This window comes from Vombatus ursinus, unplaced genomic scaffold, assembly GCF_900497805.2.
Source record: "Vombatus ursinus unplaced genomic scaffold, bare-nosed wombat genome assembly UNPS02014781.1, whole genome shotgun sequence".
Taxonomy (NCBI): Eukaryota; Metazoa; Chordata; class Mammalia; order Diprotodontia; family Vombatidae; genus Vombatus; species Vombatus ursinus.
The window spans coordinates 42,279,334-42,300,103 of NW_020954559.1; the positions used below are offsets into that span (position 1 = coordinate 42,279,334).

General features: G+C 34.4%; 1 protein-coding gene across 1 annotated transcript in view; it reads right to left on the reverse strand.

The window, feature by feature from the left end:
• The window catches only part of LOC114046091 (GRIP and coiled-coil domain-containing protein 2-like), a 48,617-nt gene extending 28,596 nt beyond the window's left edge, over window positions 1-20,021 (reverse strand). Inside the window, exons 1-9 of the mRNA XM_027866328.1 lie at window positions 19,968-20,021; window positions 19,403-19,456; window positions 18,351-18,435; window positions 17,299-17,366; window positions 16,169-16,273; window positions 11,894-14,353; window positions 11,084-11,153; window positions 5,542-5,642; window positions 5,343-5,441 (exon numbers count right to left, since the gene is read on the reverse strand). Coding sequence (XP_027722129.1) covers window positions 5,343-5,441; window positions 5,542-5,642; window positions 11,084-11,153; window positions 11,894-14,353; window positions 16,169-16,273; window positions 17,299-17,366; window positions 18,351-18,435; window positions 19,403-19,456; window positions 19,968-19,973 — 3,048 coding nt within the window. The 5' untranslated portion in view covers window positions 19,974-20,021. The remainder of the gene's footprint in view (window positions 1-5,342; window positions 5,442-5,541; window positions 5,643-11,083; window positions 11,154-11,893; window positions 14,354-16,168; window positions 16,274-17,298; window positions 17,367-18,350; window positions 18,436-19,402; window positions 19,457-19,967) is intronic.
• Window positions 20,022-20,770: the final 749 nt, after the last annotated feature.

Here is a 20,770-nt window from a genome sequence, read left to right on the forward strand (position 1 = left end):
AGTTTTAAAAATTTTCTACAAAGTGATGAAAAGAATTGTTATATATTTCACTCCAAACTGCTACTTTAAGCATAAGAGACTAAAGTTATCACTACTACAAATCCTACTTGGACTTACAATATAAATTTCCACACTAATTTCAAGTTAGTGATTGGCAACCTAGAGCCTATAAATATAAATATTCATTTAATAAGTCAAAACTAGCTCTTAGTTGGACCCTAGTGGTCCATAGGAACAATTATTTTTTCAGGCTACGATCATGTTCTTGATCCTGTGCCTTAACTTTTGGTTCGGTCACGCCCTAAAAGTCAGGGGACATGATAGCCACCATTATTACATACACATTTTTTAAAAGGAAGAATATAAACTATTTATTGACCATTGTTTACCAGTATTTAACATAAAATATAGTTGCATAACATTCCAATGACTATGAAGTTACTGGTTTTGTCTCTTTTGGAGGCAACTGACATGAATATGTATTTCACTGCAGAACCGTCGAAGATTTTGTGTCAAAAAGCGGGTATGACCATTATGTGAAGTTTAAACAACAGTAACAACAACAACAACAACACATTGTGCTGGTATTACTTATTTTTCAGTTTTTGCCAGTCTCTCACCAACTTTTTACTCACTGAAAACTGTCTTTCTGCAGCTGTTTCCATGCTGCTCAGTGAACACAACAACTTTCAACTTGAAGCCCACAGAATAGTTTTTATATTTATCCATAATCAGAAAGAAATGCTTTGCATGTTAATGTATGGCTGGCAGATGAACTGTACAGTCTGGCTAGCGCAAGAGGATGCAAGTCTTACCATATCATGTGACTCACTCACATCAGCTTCACTTGTCTGTCTGCTCCCCTTGTGTCTATGGCTCTTCATTGGGTTGAGTGACAATACTGTTAGAACTATAGCACTCCAAACTAATCGTGCAAATCGGTTTTCAGAAATATACTGACAATGCACGTGCACTGGTGGCTCAATGTGTGAGAGATAAACGCATATCTATATGCCAATGGTGAATACACTGCTGTTCTATTTACCTTTTAAATGACGTGACGAACAGAATTATACCATGTGATGATTATACAATGAAAGGTTATAAACAAATTTTTGGACTGAAGGGGAAAAAAAAAACAAAACACCAGGATGGTATGATTATGCGGTGGCGACGACTATGTGGTGAAATACAGTACTCAAAAGGTTGGTCCCACATGTTGAAGGTATGGGTTGGGATAAAGAAATCCTCTCAATTTTCAAATCTTTGCCACCGCAAAAAGAGCTGCTATAAATATTTTTGTACATATGAATCCTTTTTCTTTTTCTCTGAGATACACATAGTAGTGGTATTACTGGGTCAAAGGTTTTAATACAGTTTTATAGCCCTTTTGGTATAGTTCCAAACTGTTCTTCAGAATGGTTTGACCAGTTCACAGTTCCACCAATAATGCTTTAGTGTAGCTATTTTTTCCATATCCCCTCCTGCATTTCTCATTAACCATTTTCACCCTGTTAGTTAATCTTATGGATGTGGGGATACCTCAGAGTTGTTTTAATGTGAATTTCTCTAACTATTAGTGATTTGCAACATTTTTTCATGTAACTATAGATAGCTTTGATTTCTCATTCTGACAACTTCTTGTTCATATCCTTTGACCACTTATCAATTGGGGAATGGCTCATATTTTTATAAATCTGGCTCAGTTTCCTATATATCTGAAAAATGAGACCTTTATCAGAGAAACTTGCTGTAAATTTTTTCCTCAGTTTCCTGTAGTCTTTTTAATTGGTTGCATTGGTTTTGTTTGTGCAACTCCCTTTTAATTTCAAGTAATCAAAATTATCCATTATACTTCCTTGATCATCTCTATCTCTGGTTTGATCATAAAATTTTTCTTATCTATAGATTCAAAAGGTAATTTTTTCTATGCTCCTCTAATTTGTTTATATCACATCACCCTTTATGTCTAAATCATGTATGCATTTTAACCATATCATGGTATATGGTGTGAAAGTTTGCTCTATCTTAGTTTCTGCCAGACTGCTTTCCAATTTTCCCAACAGAATTTGTTAAACAGCAAGTTCTTGCCCCAATAGCTTGGCTCTTTGGGTTTATCAAATACGAGCCCACTGTGGTCATTTATTTCTGTATATTGTGTACCTAATCTATTCCACTGACCAATTGGCCTGTACCAGCTTGTTTTGATTACCCCTCTGTAGTATAGAGTCTGAGATCTGATACTGCTAGGCTGCTTTCCTTCACTTATTTTTTTTCACTAATTCCCTTGCCATTCTTGACCTTTTTTCCTCCAGATGATTTAGCTCTATAAAATAATTCTTTGATTAACTGTTTTGGCACTCAATAAGTAAATTAATTTAGGCAGTATTGTCATTTTTAATATATTGGCTCGGCCTACTCATAAGTAATTAATATTTCTCCAATTATTTAGATCTGTCTAAATAAGTATCCTGTAATTGTGTTCATATAGTTCCTGGCTGTGTCTTGGCAGGTAAATTCCCAAGTATTTTATGCTGTTTGCAGTTTTAAATGGAATTTCTCTAATACTTCCTGACAGGTTTTGTTGGTAATATGGAGAAATGCAGATAATTTATGTGGGTTTATTCTAAATCTTAGAATTTTGCTAAAGCTGTTAATTGTTTCAACTAGTTTTTTAGTTGATTCTCTAAGTATACCACCATATCATCTGCAAAAAGTGATTTTTCTCCTTATTCTCTATTCTTCATCTCTTAAATTTCTTTATCTTGTCTTACTGCTATAGCTAGCATTTCTAGTACAATATTAAACAATAATGGTGATGATAGATATCCTTGCTGCACCCCTAATTGTACTGGGAAGGCTTCTAGTTTATCCCCATTACAGATAATGCTTGGTCTTAGTTTAGACGTATATTAGTTATCATTTTAATATAAGCTCCACTGATTCCTATGCTTTGTAGTGTTTTTAACAGGGATGTTGTTTTAGAAGGAATTTGATATTTTTAAAAACCGTTTATATAGTAATTAAATTTATTTAAATATTTAATATTTAATTAATAATTAAAATTTAATAATAAATAAATAATTTAATGTTTAAATAAATGTCTTTAAATATTTGGTAGAATTCGCTTATAAATCCATCTGGTCTGTTTTTTTCCCCCCTTAGGGAGCTCATTTATAACTTATTCAGTTTCCTTTTATAAGATGGGCTATTCAAGTATTCTTTTTCCTCTTTTATTAATCTGGGCAATTTTAATTTTGTAAACATTTATCCATTTCATTTAGATCATTAATTTTATTGACATGTAATTGGGCAGAATAGTTCCTAATAATTTCTTTAATTTCATTTTCATTGGTTATGCATTTATCCTTTTAATTTTTGAACTTGTATTTTGCTTTTCTTCTTTCTTTTTAAAAGTCCAATCAACCAATGGTTTATCTACTTTATTTTGCTAGTTCTAAAACTAGCTTGTAGTTTTATTAGTTCAATGGTTTTTTTAACTTTAAGTTCTAATAATCTCTCCTTTGATTTTCAGGATTTCTATTTTGGTGTTTAACTGAGGATTTTTAATTTGTTCTTTTTTTTTTAGTTGCATAGCCAATTCATTCACCTGCTTTTCCTCTTTTACTGATGTTGGCTACATCCTACAAATTATGGTATGTTATCTCATTGTGGTCATTATCTTTAATGAAATTATTCACTGTTTCTATGATTTGTTCTTTTACTTAATTTCCAATTAATTTTTAACTTATGATTCAAAGGCCCTTTATTAAAAATAATTTTTATTGCCTTATGTCCAAAAAGGGTGCCTTTAACATTTCTGCTTCTTTGCATTTGTTTGGGAGGTTTTTATGTCCAAATACATGGTCATTTTTTGTGAAGGTGCCATTTATCATTGAGAAAACACATATACTTCTTTCTATTCCCATTCAATATTCTCCAGAGACCTACCATAGCTAACTTTTCTAAAGTTCTATTCCTCTTAACTCTTTTCTTGATTATTTTATAGTTAGATTTACCTAAGTCTGAGAGGAATAAATTGAGATCCTCACTGGTATAGTTTTACTTTCTCCTTTTGTAACTCACTTAACTTTTCCTTCAAGAATCTGGATTCTATAACAGCTGGTACATATATGTTCAGTATTGATATTACTTCATTCCTCCTTTTACCAAAATGCAGTTTCCCTTATTATCTCTTTTAATTAGGTCTATTTTTGGTTTTCCTTTGTCTGAGTTCATAAATGCTACCCCTGTCTTTTTTTTTTTTTTTTTAAATTTTACTTCAGCTGAAGTATAATAGATTCTGCTCCAGCCTCTTAATTTAGTGTACATCTTTCTGTTACAAGTGTGTCTCTTGTAAACAGCATATTGCTAGATTCCGGTTTCTAATCTATCCATCTCTAAAAACTTACAACAATAAAAAAAAGAAAATGCATATTAATAAATTGGGTATCAAACAAAAAAACTAGAAAAAGAACAAATTAAAACCACATATCTTGCTTGTTTTAGGAGTTATAAGCTCTCATAAAGTAAAAATAAATTTGGTTTACTTGTGTATATAATCTGCACTGCCTATCAAAGTGTCTTGAAAAATTACAGGTACTTAACAAGTTTTAGCTGGATTGGGATAAAAAAATGAAACCTTTGCGGATATTCCTTAGGAGATTTAAACTGAAATTTAAAAAACTGGCACCTTAAATGACAAAAAGAAGGGCCTAAATCCTCTATTAAAATTAAGCCTCCTACTTTTTCTGTTGGATTCCATTTCTCAAAACTTATTAACCAGATTAGCTGAACTGTACCATACTTGACGTTCCTCATGCAACATGTTTTCTCCCACTTCTAGGCTTTTGCATAAGATGTCATTCATAAGTTGAATGCTCTCCCTCCTCATCTCTGCTTTCTAGAATTCCTAGATGTCTTCTGAGACTCTGCTCAGATGCTACTTCCTCTATAAGGTCTTGTATTAGAGCTCTCCCCCCTCATCCCCAAATTATTCTCTAAGCATTTTGAACTTATTTATATGTGTACAATCTGTTATCTTCAATAGAAAATAAGTTCCTTGAAGACAGGAATTTTTTATTTTTTTTTGTCTTTATATCCCACCTAGCACAACGCCTTATATATAGTAGGTGTTTAATAAATGCTTGCTGAATTGAGGATAGGATATATGTAAATATGTATACGGTAAAAAAGATCGGTTTGAAATTTAGAGTATCATCTTAGTATAAGCAAAAATATATTTCTAGAAATAATTATCTTCACTTTGAAGCTATAAGTGAAATTTTAAAAAATTATAAAGAAAAAATAGAAAAAAACATAAAGACAATAATTATTTTTACCTTATAGCCTTCTGCTCCTTGAATAAGGTCTTTCATGGAAGTAGACAAATTATCTCTTTCAGATCGAACCAATTCAAGTTCTTCCCTCAGAGACTGTGCCTATTATACACACATATCAATATTATGAATTTTTTCAGCACAGAAAAATGCAGATTTGCTTAAACTGTGAAACTTGAGAGTCTGTTCAAAGATATCTTACCTCTTTTCTGCTGGAATCAAGTTCTTTCCTTGCTTTCAAGGCAACAACTTTTATCTTACTTAATTTCTCTTCTTTTTCTTTGGATTCTTTTTCTAAATTTACTGAATACAAGGATGAAAAGAATTATGTTTATTGAAATGAATTGAACCCACAAGGAGCTCTTTAGTAAAATGCTCTTAGGATCTGTTCACAGGCATATTCAATTCAATATTTTTATCAATGACCTGAATAAAGGCAGAGAGGGTATGTTCATCAGATCTGTGGAATATCTGAATCTAGGAGAAATAAGTAACATAGAGTATGACAGAAGTAGGATCCAAAAATGAGCAGGTTATTATTATAATCAAAATTTAGCAAGATAAAACAAGTATTTTGGTTCTGGGCAGAGTATTTTAGAGAAAATATTGATGAGGATGGTGATGAGACTAGAAAACCTGCTATATAAAAACTGAGAACAGAGAAAGTTTAATCTGGAGAAGAGAAGACACATTTCTGGGGGTTGTGGTGGTGGTGGTGGAGTGCAGAATAGTTGTGGGATACAGTAGAAAGAGTTCTGGATTTAGAGTCAAAAGTCCTGGGTTCTAACTCTGGCTCTGCTACTTACTGCCTACATATCTTTGGACAAGGCCTTTGAATCTCTCTGGGCTTCAATTTCCTCATCAACAGTGAAAGGGTTGGATTAGAGGTCCCATTCAACACTAAATCTTTTATCCTACAGTCCAAATGTTGTCTCCTGCTTGTGGGCTTTTATATACATTGTCACTCAAGAGTGTAATGCTCCCCCATCTCATCTCTGCCTTCCAATGGCAGAAGGACTAGATTGATTGACTAATTTATCAAAGGACAGAGCTAGGAACAATGAGTTTCAGAGGCAAATTTCAGTTTGATATAACGAAAAACTTCCTAATAATTAGAACAGTCCACAAAAAGGGTTGTCTTTCTAGGTAATGAGTTATCCATTACCTAAGTCTTCAGATGGAGATTCTGGAGAACTATTTGCCCGGGATGTTACAGAGAAGAAAACTATTCAAGTCCACCTTTGACTAGATGACATCTGAAATCCCTTCCAATGTTAAGACACTTGGCATAAACGTAATTAGAAATCATCAAGATGGAACTCAATAAACATATTGTTGGGCTGTTAAAGTGGGAAAGTAACATTAATCTTTTTAATCATTTAAGGTCTAACTGCTCCTGGTTAAGTTAGGTAAACAGAGTGCTTTCATGGCATTAGTATCCTTCAATTTCCCCAAATATCCTATATTTGGGTCCATTTTTGGATTGTCAAAGGTGATGGGGAAGCCATTACAACAGTACAATGGAGTAGGAAGGCAAGGACTATAGGGATTAATTTGTGAGTCAGGATCAGGTCAAACAGAATAAACCACTTGGCACAGTCCATTTCTAAAGGGCCTCAGGCATTCTCATCTTTGCTGGAGATGTATTTCTCATTTTCTAACCTACACCGTGGTGCTTCTGTTCTCGTTCTCTCTCCAACTTACCTATAGTGTTCCTGTTATTATCATGATGATGTCTAAGCCCCTGCATACTGAGTTTCTGATTTCAATTTTTTCATTAATTGGCTCTTGATTATTCCTTTGTTTGGAAGATGGCTCTGACACTGATCCTTGATTAAATTCTAATTAACCAAAAGAGAGAAGCTTAGGAGAAAAAAGCCTGACCTCTTGACAATTTTCTTCTTTTCTTCCTCATTTTAACACTACTACCAATTTAGTTTTTGATATTTGCTTCCTATCTTAAATATTTTTCACTTTCACTAAGAAGTTACATCAAGATGGTGGCTGATAATATTTAACAGATTTCTTATCTGGTATGTAGTTTTCACCTTGATGTTAAAAAAGCCTTCTTAAAAGGACAAAGAGGGAAAAGACTACTATGAGAACACAGATCTATTATTTGAGACATTTCTTGATCATAAATCTTGTATTTATAAATTAAATGTCAACTGAATTGATGTTTTGATTGGGAATCTCTAAAATTTAAATGGTAGGACTGAAGGATAGATTATATATTTTTTTTGCTTCACGTTTAGTAAACATAGTATTAAGTTGGGATTTCTATATATTTTCAAGTGAGAAATTTCCAAATGTTTTCTATTGCAGAAGATGTTTTTAATTAAAGAAACTGCTTCTTTTCATTAATTAACTGGATAGGCCATAGTTATATATAAGCACATTCTTACTGAAGGTATTTTTACATATCAATGCACTTCAGAGAGGAGGAACACAGAAAGGAAAATTGATAAAATTAGCACTAGGGAAAAAAAAAACCCATACCTTAGCCGAGCAGTTATTGAGAAGACCGATTTATATAACAAAATGCTAAATAAAACTTATCATGCTATTCTTTTTAAGCACTATATATTTTGTTATATTATGATTATTTTTTCAATTACAATTTTTTCAAGGCACTAATATAATGTGGTTTTGTTATGATCATTTAAAAAAATTGAGATTTAAGGAGCAACTAATATAAAAGTAAATTTCTCCTAAATTATTTATAAGTAGCCATAAAAGTCAGTAAATATGATCCAGGAGTACTTTAAAATTATCTTGTTTAAATCTGTTTAACCAGATTTTCTTTCCAGATAGCTTTAACTTACTATTCAAAAAGATAATGTTCAGAGAAAGTTGATTTGAAACTACCAAATATAAAATACATATTGTTCAAAATCTAATACTGCATGACGTTTCTGGATCCTCCTTCCCTTACAATCCTTGTAGCAAATCTGACCTCAAACCCTTACTAGCTGTATGACCCTGGGGAAGTTACTTAACTCTGCCTCAGTTTCCTCATCTATAAAACAAGGTGGAGAAAGAAATGGTAAACCGCTCTGGTATCTTTGCCAAGAAAACCCCAAATGGGGTCACAAAGTAGGACATGACTGAAAATGACTGAACACACAACTATACTGCTACCTTTTTGGTATCTGAATCTGTATATCCCAGGAGCCTAACACAGAGCCTCACAAAGAACAAGTATTTAATCAATTTTTGAAGTGAACAATGAAGGAAAACGCAATTAGTACATTCATCCACAAACACTGGTTTAAATTACAGCTAGACTTTTTTCACTAATGGTAAGGCTCACTGCATTTGAAGACCAAGCAAACTGCCAAATGAGCACGTAAAGATGGCAGAAGACAAAGTAAAAGTGGGTTTTTTCTTTTAGGCAGTACTATATGACTGCCTAAATGAGTGGAGAAAAACAATAACTAGTTAAGCACTAGTTAGTTTCCTAATTGGAAATCTAAAGTATCTTTTAGTTACCACTATCTTGGAGCTTGCTGCTGCACGGTTACCAATCTAATCCTTTGAAGTTCCATCTCATCTGGAAATATAAACTTGGTGACTGGACATGACACTGCTTAGTTTTCATGACAACTTTATCTATGCAAAACAATACAGAAGTTTATTTGCTCTTATTACTTTATTAACCCTTTCTACTAATCAGGAAATCACTATCAAGAAACTGGCTAAAGACAGATTCAATAATCAGAATAGGCAGAATGAATGTGTGTGGTTGTTTGCATAAATGTAAAGTACTCCTACTAAGAGTTCATAGGATCACTGACCTCAGAGATTATCTAATATAATCCCCTCATTTTACAAACGAGGACTGAGGCTCAGAAATGATGAGTGTTTTGTCTACAGTCACACAAGCGGCAGATTCAAAATCCAGTTCTCTGACTCTAAACCTAGTATTCTTTCAATTCTAACACATGCTCTGTACTTCCATGTTATGTTACTTCACAGTATTGCTAAATTGACTCTTTGAAATCTGTAGCTTGGATTTTTTTTTTTACTTAAATGATAATGACCTTTAACAACTGGTAGTTCATTAACTTTAAACTCTAAATCTTCCACTTTTTTCTCCTTAAGTAATTCACCTTTCATATTATACCAATTTAAATGTCACTTCTGATAAAATGCAACTATCTTTGAAAAATAAAAACAAACTTTTCAAAACAATTCTGCTATTAGACTAAGATTTCAACCTTTAACAAACTCTACATTGCCTTTCCATTTGCTTAGTCACCGACGCTCAAAACTTTGGTATCACCTGTTACTGTCCCACATCCGAACTGGCTGGCCAATCCTATTGATTGTGTCCCTGGTACACCTCTACTAATTCTGCTCACGACAACGTCTTCTCCTTCACATTCCCACTGCCATCACCCTAGTCCGAGCCTTCATGATTGCTTGGATTAGAGGGGTGGCTTCCTAACCAATCTCCCTGTGTACAGCTCTCCACCCAATAAATCCTCATGACATTGTCAAAGCAACCTTTTTAATTCAAGGTCTGACAATGAAACTTTACTATTCAAAGACCTCTGTGTCTTCTTATTATCTACCAAAAAAAAAAAGTTCAAACTTCAAAGACAAGGACTCAAGGTCCTCTATAGTCTGGCACCAAATTACCTTTTGCAGACTTCTCAATGTAATATTCATGTTCATATAACTGGCACTCAAGCCAAACTGGACTATTCATCATGTCATAAACAGACACCACACTTCCTTGCCTTGATGTCTTTGCTTATTCCATTTTTCTATGCCTGGAATTTCTTCATCTCTCCTCATTTCTACCTGCTGAAATCCTAATCATTCTTTAAGATTTAGCTGAAATGCCATGTCTTCTAAATTTTCCCTGACCTTCCTAGTTAGAAAACAATTTCTTTCTCTTCAGAACTTTCATTAACACTTTGTAACTATTTTATGTTTATATATTCTTCTATTCCTATACATCTTATACCCTTTATTAAAAGGTCCTTAAGAATTGAATATTGTATATTTTAGGTGCTCATTGTTTATTGAACAAATGTATGCAAATGCAGTATGTTTTAATTTAGAAAGTTACGTGCTAAGGCTGTCTTAAGGCTGATTTTATTTTTATCACAATCAATTCCAATTTCTATAGCATTATTCATGCTTTTCAATTAAAGATTAGCATCAATTCAAGTGACTAGTAAGTGACTGAGAAATAATCTTGTGGTAACTGTAATATTTCATGCTAATTATTAGTCGGTAATCTAAAAATGTTTTGGGAGATGATTTGTTAGTGAAGTTATTCAATGTAAAATATATAATTACTTAAATGATGTCACAATACTTAAAAAAACCTACAATAGTCAAATTAAAAATGGTACACAGAAAATACCAGAAAACAATAAATTTATAGAAATAAAGGGTTGAACCTCCTTCTGAACTCAAACCTTTTCAGATGAATTTAATTCTTTAAAATTTCCAAGACTTTATAACTTCCTTTGTATTACATGTTTAACTAAACCAAACTTGACACCCTAAGCCTTTAAATTCCCTTCCTCCCCACCAGATCAAACATCCTTCTCTACAGACAAATACTTGGAAAAAGAAGGCATAACTTAATAAATAGTAAAGGCACTGGGAAAAGAATATTTGCCATAAAAATCTAATAGCTGCATGAATTCTTATTCCATAACAATGTGATATTAAAAAAAAAACAATTATCTTTACAAAAAGATAGATTAAACAAAAATAATTACCAATTTTATCTTCTAGTTCCATTACTGAATGTTGATCACTTTTTACAGAGTGTGAGTTCTCTAAGGAATCCTACATTTTAAACAAAGGCAAAAAAAAAAAATGCAAAATGATGTAATTAGACCATTTTTTTTTGTAATGAGGAGTTAGTAAGAATATCATTGTCTTGAAAAAAGGGAAGCTAAAATCACAAGTGATTTACATAAAGATTTTTTTTTGGGGTAGCTTTTTCTAGACCAACAATGTAACTAATATTGAACTCATAATAGTATTATCAAAATTTATCAAATTATGAAAATAAATCAATAATACAAAGTTTAAATGTAGAAAAGCGTAGCATCCACGAATAAGGTACACAATCTGTAACATGGAGTCCTCATAATTAAATATAGACAAGATCAAATAGTTCTTCCTGCTTACCTACTACTATTAAATAATTTTTAGGTATGAGAATTCCACATTTTAATTAAAGGGAAGTATCCATACAGTTCTATTTTTGTTTTCAAACTGTTGCTTACTGTGTTACAAGTTTGTATGCAAAATTTTCTGGATCTTAGTGACCTGCTAATCTCACTATTCCTTTGCAAGATTAAGATAATTAAAATCTAAAAAATAAAATGTTTAGTGCTTGTAACCTTCAATATTTTTGAGAAAGCTTACCATTTAGAAATAAAATTAAAAAATGCTTAATTCTCTTCTGAATTTATCTAAGTTTATTCTTCCAAAGTCTTATGATTAAAAGCTAGTGTTTTGAACAGGCATACTCTATAATCAAGGATTAATTTTATTAATAAAATAAAATAATTTGCAACCTTTAAAGATGTCAGTTCTGCTTTCACATCACGTAGTTCTGCCTCTCTTTGTTTAAGCAACAGTCTTACATTTTCTTGTTCTTCTACAGAAGACTTTCCTTGATCCTGAATTTCATTTTTGTTACATAAAAGATTCTCAGAAAGTTCTGTTATCTGAGCTAAAAGATTTTGGTTTTCAAGCCTAGTCTTTTCATTTGCATTATTCATCTCTTGAAGGTCGAGTTGCAATGCTGCTTTTTCTGACAGACATCCTTCCAATTCTTCCTTTAGAAGAACTCTCTCTTTTTCATAGTCTTCAAGTAAAGATTTAAGTTCTTCACAATGAACCAAATTCTCTTCTTTGATATGTTCATTTTCTTTCTGCAACTGTAGCACTGTTTCATTATTCTGAAAAACCAAAGTCTGTTTTTCCTCCTTCATTCTACCTAAAGAGTCTCTTACAGCTTGTAGGATAATCATGATATCTTCTTCCTCCTTTATTTCTGAAACTCTGGATCCCATCTCTTTCAGAAAATCATACAGCTGAGACCTAACAACTGAGTTTTGTGTTTGTTCCTTTACAAATAACTTATCTAAATTATCTTTTTCTTCAATTGCCAATTGAAGTTTATTTTCCAATTCTGTAGCTTGCTCTTTAAAGCTAATGTCTCCTTTTTTTTCAGATATAAAAGTGTCCAAATCTTTACTCACTTGGTCTTTTTCCTTATTTAGTCTTTCATTTTCTTCCTGAAGGTTCTTAATTTGAGATGATAACTTTTCCTGTTCTTCAGACAGAACTTTAACTTGAATCTCAAGTTTTTCCATGTTTTGGTTGTTGTCCTTTTTTTCTTTTAAAGTTTCTTCCCATGCTTCTGTTAATGCTTTCACCTTTTGTTCCAGTTCATTGCTGTACTGAGTAATTTGATCTATTTTTTCCTTAAGTTCTACAATCTCTTCTTCTTTCCTTTTACATTCTTCACGGATGTTATCCAACTCTTCCTCGGCATTTTGTATTTTACTTAAGAAATCATCTTTTTCATCACTAAGAATACATATTTTTGCCTGTAGCTCTTGTATCGTTATATCTTTCTGATTAAGACTAATCATTATTTCTTCATTTTTCTCTTGAAGGCTCTTGATTACATTTTCATGTTCCTGTGCCTCATCCTGCTTAGATAACAGTATTTCTTTTTCTCCTTTGAGACGATTCACAGTTTCAATAAGACTATCTTTTTCATTAAAAGCAATTCTGAGTTTTTGCTGCAATTCATGAACATCAGAAGCTTGCTGTTGTTTCATGGATTCAAATTCCTGGCTGATCTTTCCAGCTGACTCACCCAATTCTCTCTGTAGAATTTCCATGGTTTCTCGCAAACCCTCATAATTTAAAACTGCTTCTTGCTTTTCTTGCTGTAAATTTTCATATTGTTCCCTAAGATCCTGCATTTCAAACATTATGGTTAATTTTTCTTTTTCTGAATTTGATAATAAAATTTGCTTTAGTTCTGATATTTCTTTTTGGTACTCTTCTTTAAGACTCTGTACTTCCATGTTATGTTGTTTCACAGTATTACTAAATTGATTTCTTGAAACTTCTAGCTCTGACTTTAATTTTTCAATTATACAACAATGATCTTCTTTAACAAGTAGTAGTTCATTAACTTTAAACTCTAAATCTTCCCGTTCATGAAAAAACTCATCCTTTATATTCTGGGCATCCATCTCCAGTTTTAACTTGAGATTATTCATATAGGTTACTTCATCTTTTAACATACTATGCTGTGACTCCAGTTCTTTCAAGGAATCTTCTAAGTGTTTAACTTTTTCATTAACTATTTGTTTTACAGCTGTATCCTCTTGGATCTCCCTGTCATATACTGGATTTTCTTTAACTGGATTCAGTGCTTCTTTAAGGTTTTCAAATTCATGCTTAGAGTTCTCTTGAACGTTTTCATCATTTGCCGTACTCTCCATTAGGTGTATAAATTTGTTTCTTTCTTCTTCATGTTCTTTACCAGAAGCTTCAAGCTGATGCATCAATGTTGCCATTTCTTCTTTGTGTGTAGTCTTTAGCTGAAAAAGCTCCTCTTGCAAGCTACTGATTTCACTTTGGTAATGTTGAGAATTAGCCTTGATAACGTTTTGGAGATCACTAATTTCTTGGTTCTTTTCCTCAGTAATGGCTTCCAATTGCTTTTTCAGATATAAAATTTGTTCTTCATAAGCTGGTTTAATTCTCTGAATCTCTTCCTGCAACTTTTTGACATCATCTTGGGATTCACTACTAAATTTAAGCTCTTCTGAAAGTCCTATTTGTTTTTTCACTGCTTCCTCCAACTCCTTCTCTAAGGCAGCTCTATCTTTACTGTACTTTGACTGTAACTGAGTCAATTCAGTTTTCCAATTTTCAATTTCCTTCAAGTAACTTCTATTTGAGTGTTCAAACTCCTTCTGTAGGTCTTCCATCTTAGTTATGGAATGCTGGTTTAAAAAAAAAATACATTAATCATTTGAAAAGATACGATTAATCTTAACTTCCAGTTTTCTTTGCATCTTTTTAATTGCAGTCTAACCAGATAGAAGAGGAACCAAGCAGAAGTGGTAGAGAATAATTATCCTAAGAAGGCTCAAAAATTTAGCTTAATTCCTGTCCCATCACAATAGGAAGAAGGACCACGAAAAAAGCTTTTTTTTTTTAATCTCTCCCATAAGGCTCAGCCTGAATGAAAAAGCAACATGTTTTAAACAATAGACCAAAAGTAACATTTAATGAACACTATTGTAAAAGATGCCATAAATACTACAGCCAATGGTTGGACAAAAAGCAGATAAAATCTATGAATCTGACTTTCCTTTAAAAAGCTCCTAAAAATTATTTTTTACTTTAAAAAGTAAACTTTCTCTTAATCAAATATGGTAAAGTATAATTGGACTTTGTTTAAAAGAAAAAGGAATTTCATAGCCAGAATTGTGACAGAAATGGATGACAGGATTAGCACTGTACTTTTTAAGAGCAGGGATACTTAGGATCATCAGATGTATTACAACTCCTATAATGGTAAATGAGGGAAGATTATTATAGTTTATGCTACTTATATATAGAAAAAAACATGAAGAAAACCAATTTATCACTATGGAATGAACTTGATGAGGGTACTTCTAGCTCAAAAATCTATGCTCCTATTAACTGTATTTAAATAGTTAATCATAACATTGAAATAATGTTATTCCAAGTCTTTATATAATAAACATTACTTATGTCTCTCTCATCTCATCCTGCACCTACATCTTCACTTTGGGTATTTAGGTTTTATTAAAGATGTCTATATTTCATATACTTGTAGCTGACCCAAGGAGAAAAAAATAGATCATTTAAACTCCCAGACATAGTTCCTGTCAACCTTGGAGAAGATGCATTTATAAGTAATTTTTGACCACTGTCCAATTGTTATTATTTGATGAGAGTTGAAAATAAAAATTGCTTGTCTGTGGTAAACATGGGAAGAAAACTTTCTATAGTGGCTTTAGCCTCCATTTTCTGTTTGTTTTTCCCCTCAATGGTATTCCTTTTTCTCTTCCTCTGACTCTCTTCCCCCATTAGCTGCTCATCACCTGGCTTTCTAACCCTTTCCTCAACACAATAAAAACTTTGGCTAAAACTCATTTACAACAGTGTTAACTATTTTGACTACTTACAAGTCTAAATTTTTTTCCATAAATGTCAAATGAAAGGCAGTTTAATCAGGTGAATCTTGGTGGAGAATTTATAGGGCAAGGGAACTCCCTCCCAGGGCCTTGTGAAATCATAAATCATTGAGATTAGCCTAGAAAGTAAAATTACTTTGACTGGTAAAGGTTGGTGGGTTGGGCTAGAACAAACAATGGGCAGCTCAGCTGGTCTTTCTTCTATCCTGTCCCTCAGTGACCCTCAACCTTTTCTTTCCATATCCCTGTACTTTGATTCACACTGGGGAATCCTGTCTGTTTCTAATTCTCACTGACTCATTGCCCCTCCTCCATGCCATCATCCCTAGACTAGATCTTGCTTTATTCCAAATAGCATTGTAATTATTACTTACTTTGATATTTTAAAAATATCAGAATACGTATATATGTAAAATAAAATCACTTTAGAATCATATAAACAATAAATACATAAATAAAAATAAATAAAATTACTTTTTTCTCTCCAAAATGATTTTTCTCAATACTGCCAACATGATTAAACAATGCAACAATAAGCTAGAGATACTAATTGAGAATATATAAAAAAAAGAGAAGACTATATTTCCATACTTCAGTTTCTTGCTTCATTTGAACATTTTCTTTCTTCAAAGCTAAACAGTGTTGCTCAACCTCTGCTTTTTCCAGAAGAATAGCATCCAGCCGTTCTGTGAGAGCCTATTTTTGAACAAGACAATGTGTTTGTAAAGTACTAATCAAAAAACAGATTATAGTTCAACTACAGAACATTAATATAGTTTTGAAACATTTTCTGCTTTTTATCAGGGAAATGGACGACCAGACACTTATTTTTAAGAACTCTCTATGGCCTGCTATCTAGAAATGGTATAATAAAACTCTGAGGATAATCCGATGGTGGAACAGCTAATATTTCACAAGAATTATTTTCAATTTGATTTAACTCTCACAAAGGCTAAAAGACTAGAGGGAAGGTAACAGCTTTGAGAGAACTAAGGTAATTGGAAAAGGAAGCTGGGTTGGGAAAAGGCAGGGTTGAAGGGAAAAGGAAAGAATATTTGGATTTGGTCTTGTTGGGTTTCAGGGGATGGAAAGACATTAAAAAACAATTTTTAGATGGGCATTATAATGTAAAGAAAACAATACTGAAAGACTTTGGAACTCTGATAAATGAAGTGATAAATCATGATTTCAGAAGACGGAAGGCAAAGCATAACCCCTTTTTCTTGGCAGAGATGTGGTGGACTATGAGTGCAGAATGAGGCATACTATGCTTTAATAATTGGCCACATATTATTTGCTTTGCTTGATTTTATTTACACGGAATGGGTCGAAGGTAGGGAGGAAAAGTCTGTGGGCAGTGGTAGTGATATTTCAAAAAAAAGAATATGAAGACAAAACAAACACTCAAATGTAGAAGCAAGACCAATTATATGGGCCAAAGAGTCCAAGATACAAAAAGGTCAAGAATTCCTGATTTTAGAGTCCACTCTTGTTTTACAGATGAGAAATTGAGGTGTTAAAAGTCTAAGTGACTTTCCCTAGGTCAGAGAGATAGAAGAGCCAGTATTAGAACTCAAATCTCCTGATTTATCGTAGTGTTTTTTCCAATGCGCTAAGCTGCCAACCTGCAAGGAGACATGACTTATCAGATATTTCCCATGAAAGTAAATGCATATAAAAACAACCAATCCCACTAGTACTACTCAGAAATGTGCTATTACCTGAATTACATCATTAGTTTCCCCAGCAAGAGGTTTTGATCTGAATTCTTCAATCTCCTTCTCTAATTCTAAAAAAAAGTTTAAAAAAAATCTGTCATTACATTTTGAACGACTCAGAAATCAGTAAAATAATTGCATAAAGATTCTACAAAAGAGTTTTGTAAAACGTATAGTTATATCTTTAATTTACAATGTGGCAAAGCAACACTTCCACTCCTCCTTTCTCTCTCAACAATGTATTAAGTACCAAGGTAAAACCTATCATACCCTCTAAGATCAGCACACAACAGGTTATGTGTAGACCTAAATATAACTACAAATACCCTCGTCTGGAGCAGGATTTCTTTCTAACTAAAATATCGTCCCTTTTCACCTTGATCTAAATATTACTGAAACCAGAACTGGCAATTTTTCTAGTAAGAATTTAAGTTTTAGGGTGACATTTTTAAATCATTAAAAATTCAGGAAATTCAAAGGTAACACATGTAAATATTCACATTAAAGAAAGATAACAGAGTTTTCTTTTTTTAAGAGGAAAAGATAAACTGAAGATAGCAGTCAATGAATATTAATAACAACAATAACTACTAACATTTATACAGTGATTACTATTGCCAGGCACTGTGCTAAGTGCTTTACTATTATCTCATTTGATCCTCACTCTCTAATTTCTTTGATACTTTCTGAAACAGTTCTAAAAACTGATAGTTTTAAATTATTTCATTAGAACCATCTCTTTTTCCACCCTTCATCTTCTAATTCCACTCACCTCAAACAAGCTTTGTTCTATCCTTCTAATATTCCCTTCAGCTCAATAAGACAAAGGCAACTGCTCTTTAGTGTGGTAAGATAATGAAAACATCAAAGGCTAGAGTGGGTGGAATCTTAAATAGCCTTAGGATCCATAAGACAGTCTGGAAAGAATTATATGTTTTGCATGCTATCATCAAGGACCAAAGCTAAGTCAGTGTAATATTAGCAATTATATAATTTTTCTAAAAAGAAAATGAAGATTTGGGCAGTTAAAGTGAACATTTTATCAATCCAATTACCTGTGCATCTTGATTTAACTTTCTGCATCAACATCATCTGCCTCTTGGCAAACTTGATGAGATCTTCCTTGGGTAATGTTTCCAACTGAAATGTATTTAGATGTATTTAAATGTATTTAGATAACTATTCCTAATTCCATGTTTACTTTTTAAGCAATCAATTATAAAAAGAATCTTTAAGCTTTTTTTTTAAAGACCATTTTTGTGGGCTTCTTAAGAAACTGGAAGTTTGACTAAATGAAAATTCAAGAACTGTTTCTAAGACAGAAAGAAGAGACAAGTTAGGCTACCAACAACGTAATGTTTTCATAGACTTTTCAGGAGAAATTATTGACCTCTTAGATACACAGAGACCTTAGAGATCAAGTGATTCAATACCCTAATTTACAGAAGAAGAATCTGAGATCTCTTAGGTACAAGTCATAACTAAGGGTCACACCACTAGTTAGTAGAAGAACTTTGACTATCCCAAGTCTTTTGACTCCTACTTAGTTTACTTTTTTGTTTGTTTGTTTCACTACAGAAATATGCACAAAGTGCTTAACTTTTGGATTGTGGGTTCTTTCAGTAGTTATAACATCTCTGCCAATTAGGAAATAAAAATGTATTCGTTAAATTTATTGAGGTGTCCCTAATAAGTACCCTCTAAAGGGCTTTCCTACTGTTTTCAAGCTATAAAATAATGGAGATTGGCCTCTAAGGTTCTTTCGGTTCTCAATTTTTGGGTTGTATTAAAATTTCAGGTAATCAATAAGCATTTGCTACATTCAATACACTGTGTTAGGTCCTGGAAATACAACGACAAAAAACAAGCTTCTCATGAAATTTACTGGAGGGAAAACAAAATAATAAGAAAAACAAATATATGGGAAATAAAAGCAAAGTTATTTGGGTAGGGGAGGGCCCTAGACGCAGACAAGGAAAGGCTTCCAACAACACTGGAGTTAAGCTGTAAAGGAAGTTATGGATTCTAAGAGGCAGAGGCAAGGAACTCTTCATAGAATTTGCTAAGTAACCCCGTACGCAGCCCTAATTAGGATTTTTTTTTTTACCTTAGATTTGCCAGTTCCAGATGTGGCTGGTGAGGCCACATCTTGCCCGGGATCCTGCAAGAAAAGCAGACTCAAACCTGTGAGTTGTCAGAATTGCGTTCTTTTAAAGGGGCTACATCGATAAACACACCCACTCACACCCACCTCTCTCCTGGAACCAGGTGAGCAAAATATAGGGTGTCCCACAAAGTCTTAAGCTTTAATAATTTAAAGACTTTGGGGACACCTTGTACTCCTTTAAGGGCAATGAGAAGGGCTTGGGGATGTAGCGGGGAGGCGGGAGGGCGAAAGGTGGGATGCTTCAGGCAGGTATGAGGAGACATTAGAAAGGGAGAGGTTGTCACTCCCGGGGAACTTCCTGCATCGGGGCTGGGGGGCAGGAAAGACACGGGCCCGGCGCGGGGATGGGGGGGCGGGGTACAGGCAGCCACCGAGGGGGTCCAGGGGCGGCTGAGGAGGCCTCCGACGCCAGGAAGACATCGTGAGGGCAGGGGTAAGGGGAGGGGCGTCTACGCCGCAGGCACCTCAGTTTCTCCCCAACCCTACATCCCCGGAAGCGCCTTACCTCCATGTCCACGCCGGCATCACACACACCCACACACAAGCACACCCCCCCCCCCCCCCCCCCCCCCCCCCCCCCCCCCCCCGGCCCGGACTAGCCGGTCGCTGCCGCCGCCGCCGCCGCTGCCGCCCCCGCCGCAGTCCCTTCACTTCCGTCTCCAGCAGCTGCTGGGGCAGGAGCCACTGTTGACGTAGGCTCCATCCGCGGGTCAAGGGTGACGTTTCACCGCAGCCCCGCCCAGCCCCGCCCCCACTGTTACGTCGGTAACCGCGGCACCGCCTCTGTGGCTCTTCCCCCAGCTTGCTCAGCCCCACCCCCACTCCTCGCCCCACGGCCTGTCGGTTGAGCTGGCGCTTCCTGCTTCCGCCTTCCAGATCCGGGAGGAGGCCGCGGGGCCTAGTAACGCTGTTTTTCCTCCTTTCCTCCTTGTTCTGTGAATCCGGGGGAGGGGGAAGGGGAAGAAAAGGGGAAGGGGAGGCCAAGGGAGGTGGACGAAATATCGGGCTCACCCCCACGGAGACACACACACACGCACACTCACACACTCTGTCTCTCTGGGTCTCTGTCGCTCGCTCTGTCTCCCTCTCTCTCTCTGTCTCTTTGTATCTGTTTGTCTGTATCTCTGTATCTGTCTGTCTCTGTCACTCTCTGTCTCTGTATCTTCCTGTCTCTGTCCTTCTCTCCCTCTCTCAAGCATACACCTAAAACTATGTTGCCAGAGGCACTTAGAGTCACCTAATAGAAAGAAAAGAAAGGCAGTATTAATGCCAGAGTCTTAAAATGACCCACAAAGGTTAGTCTAGGGT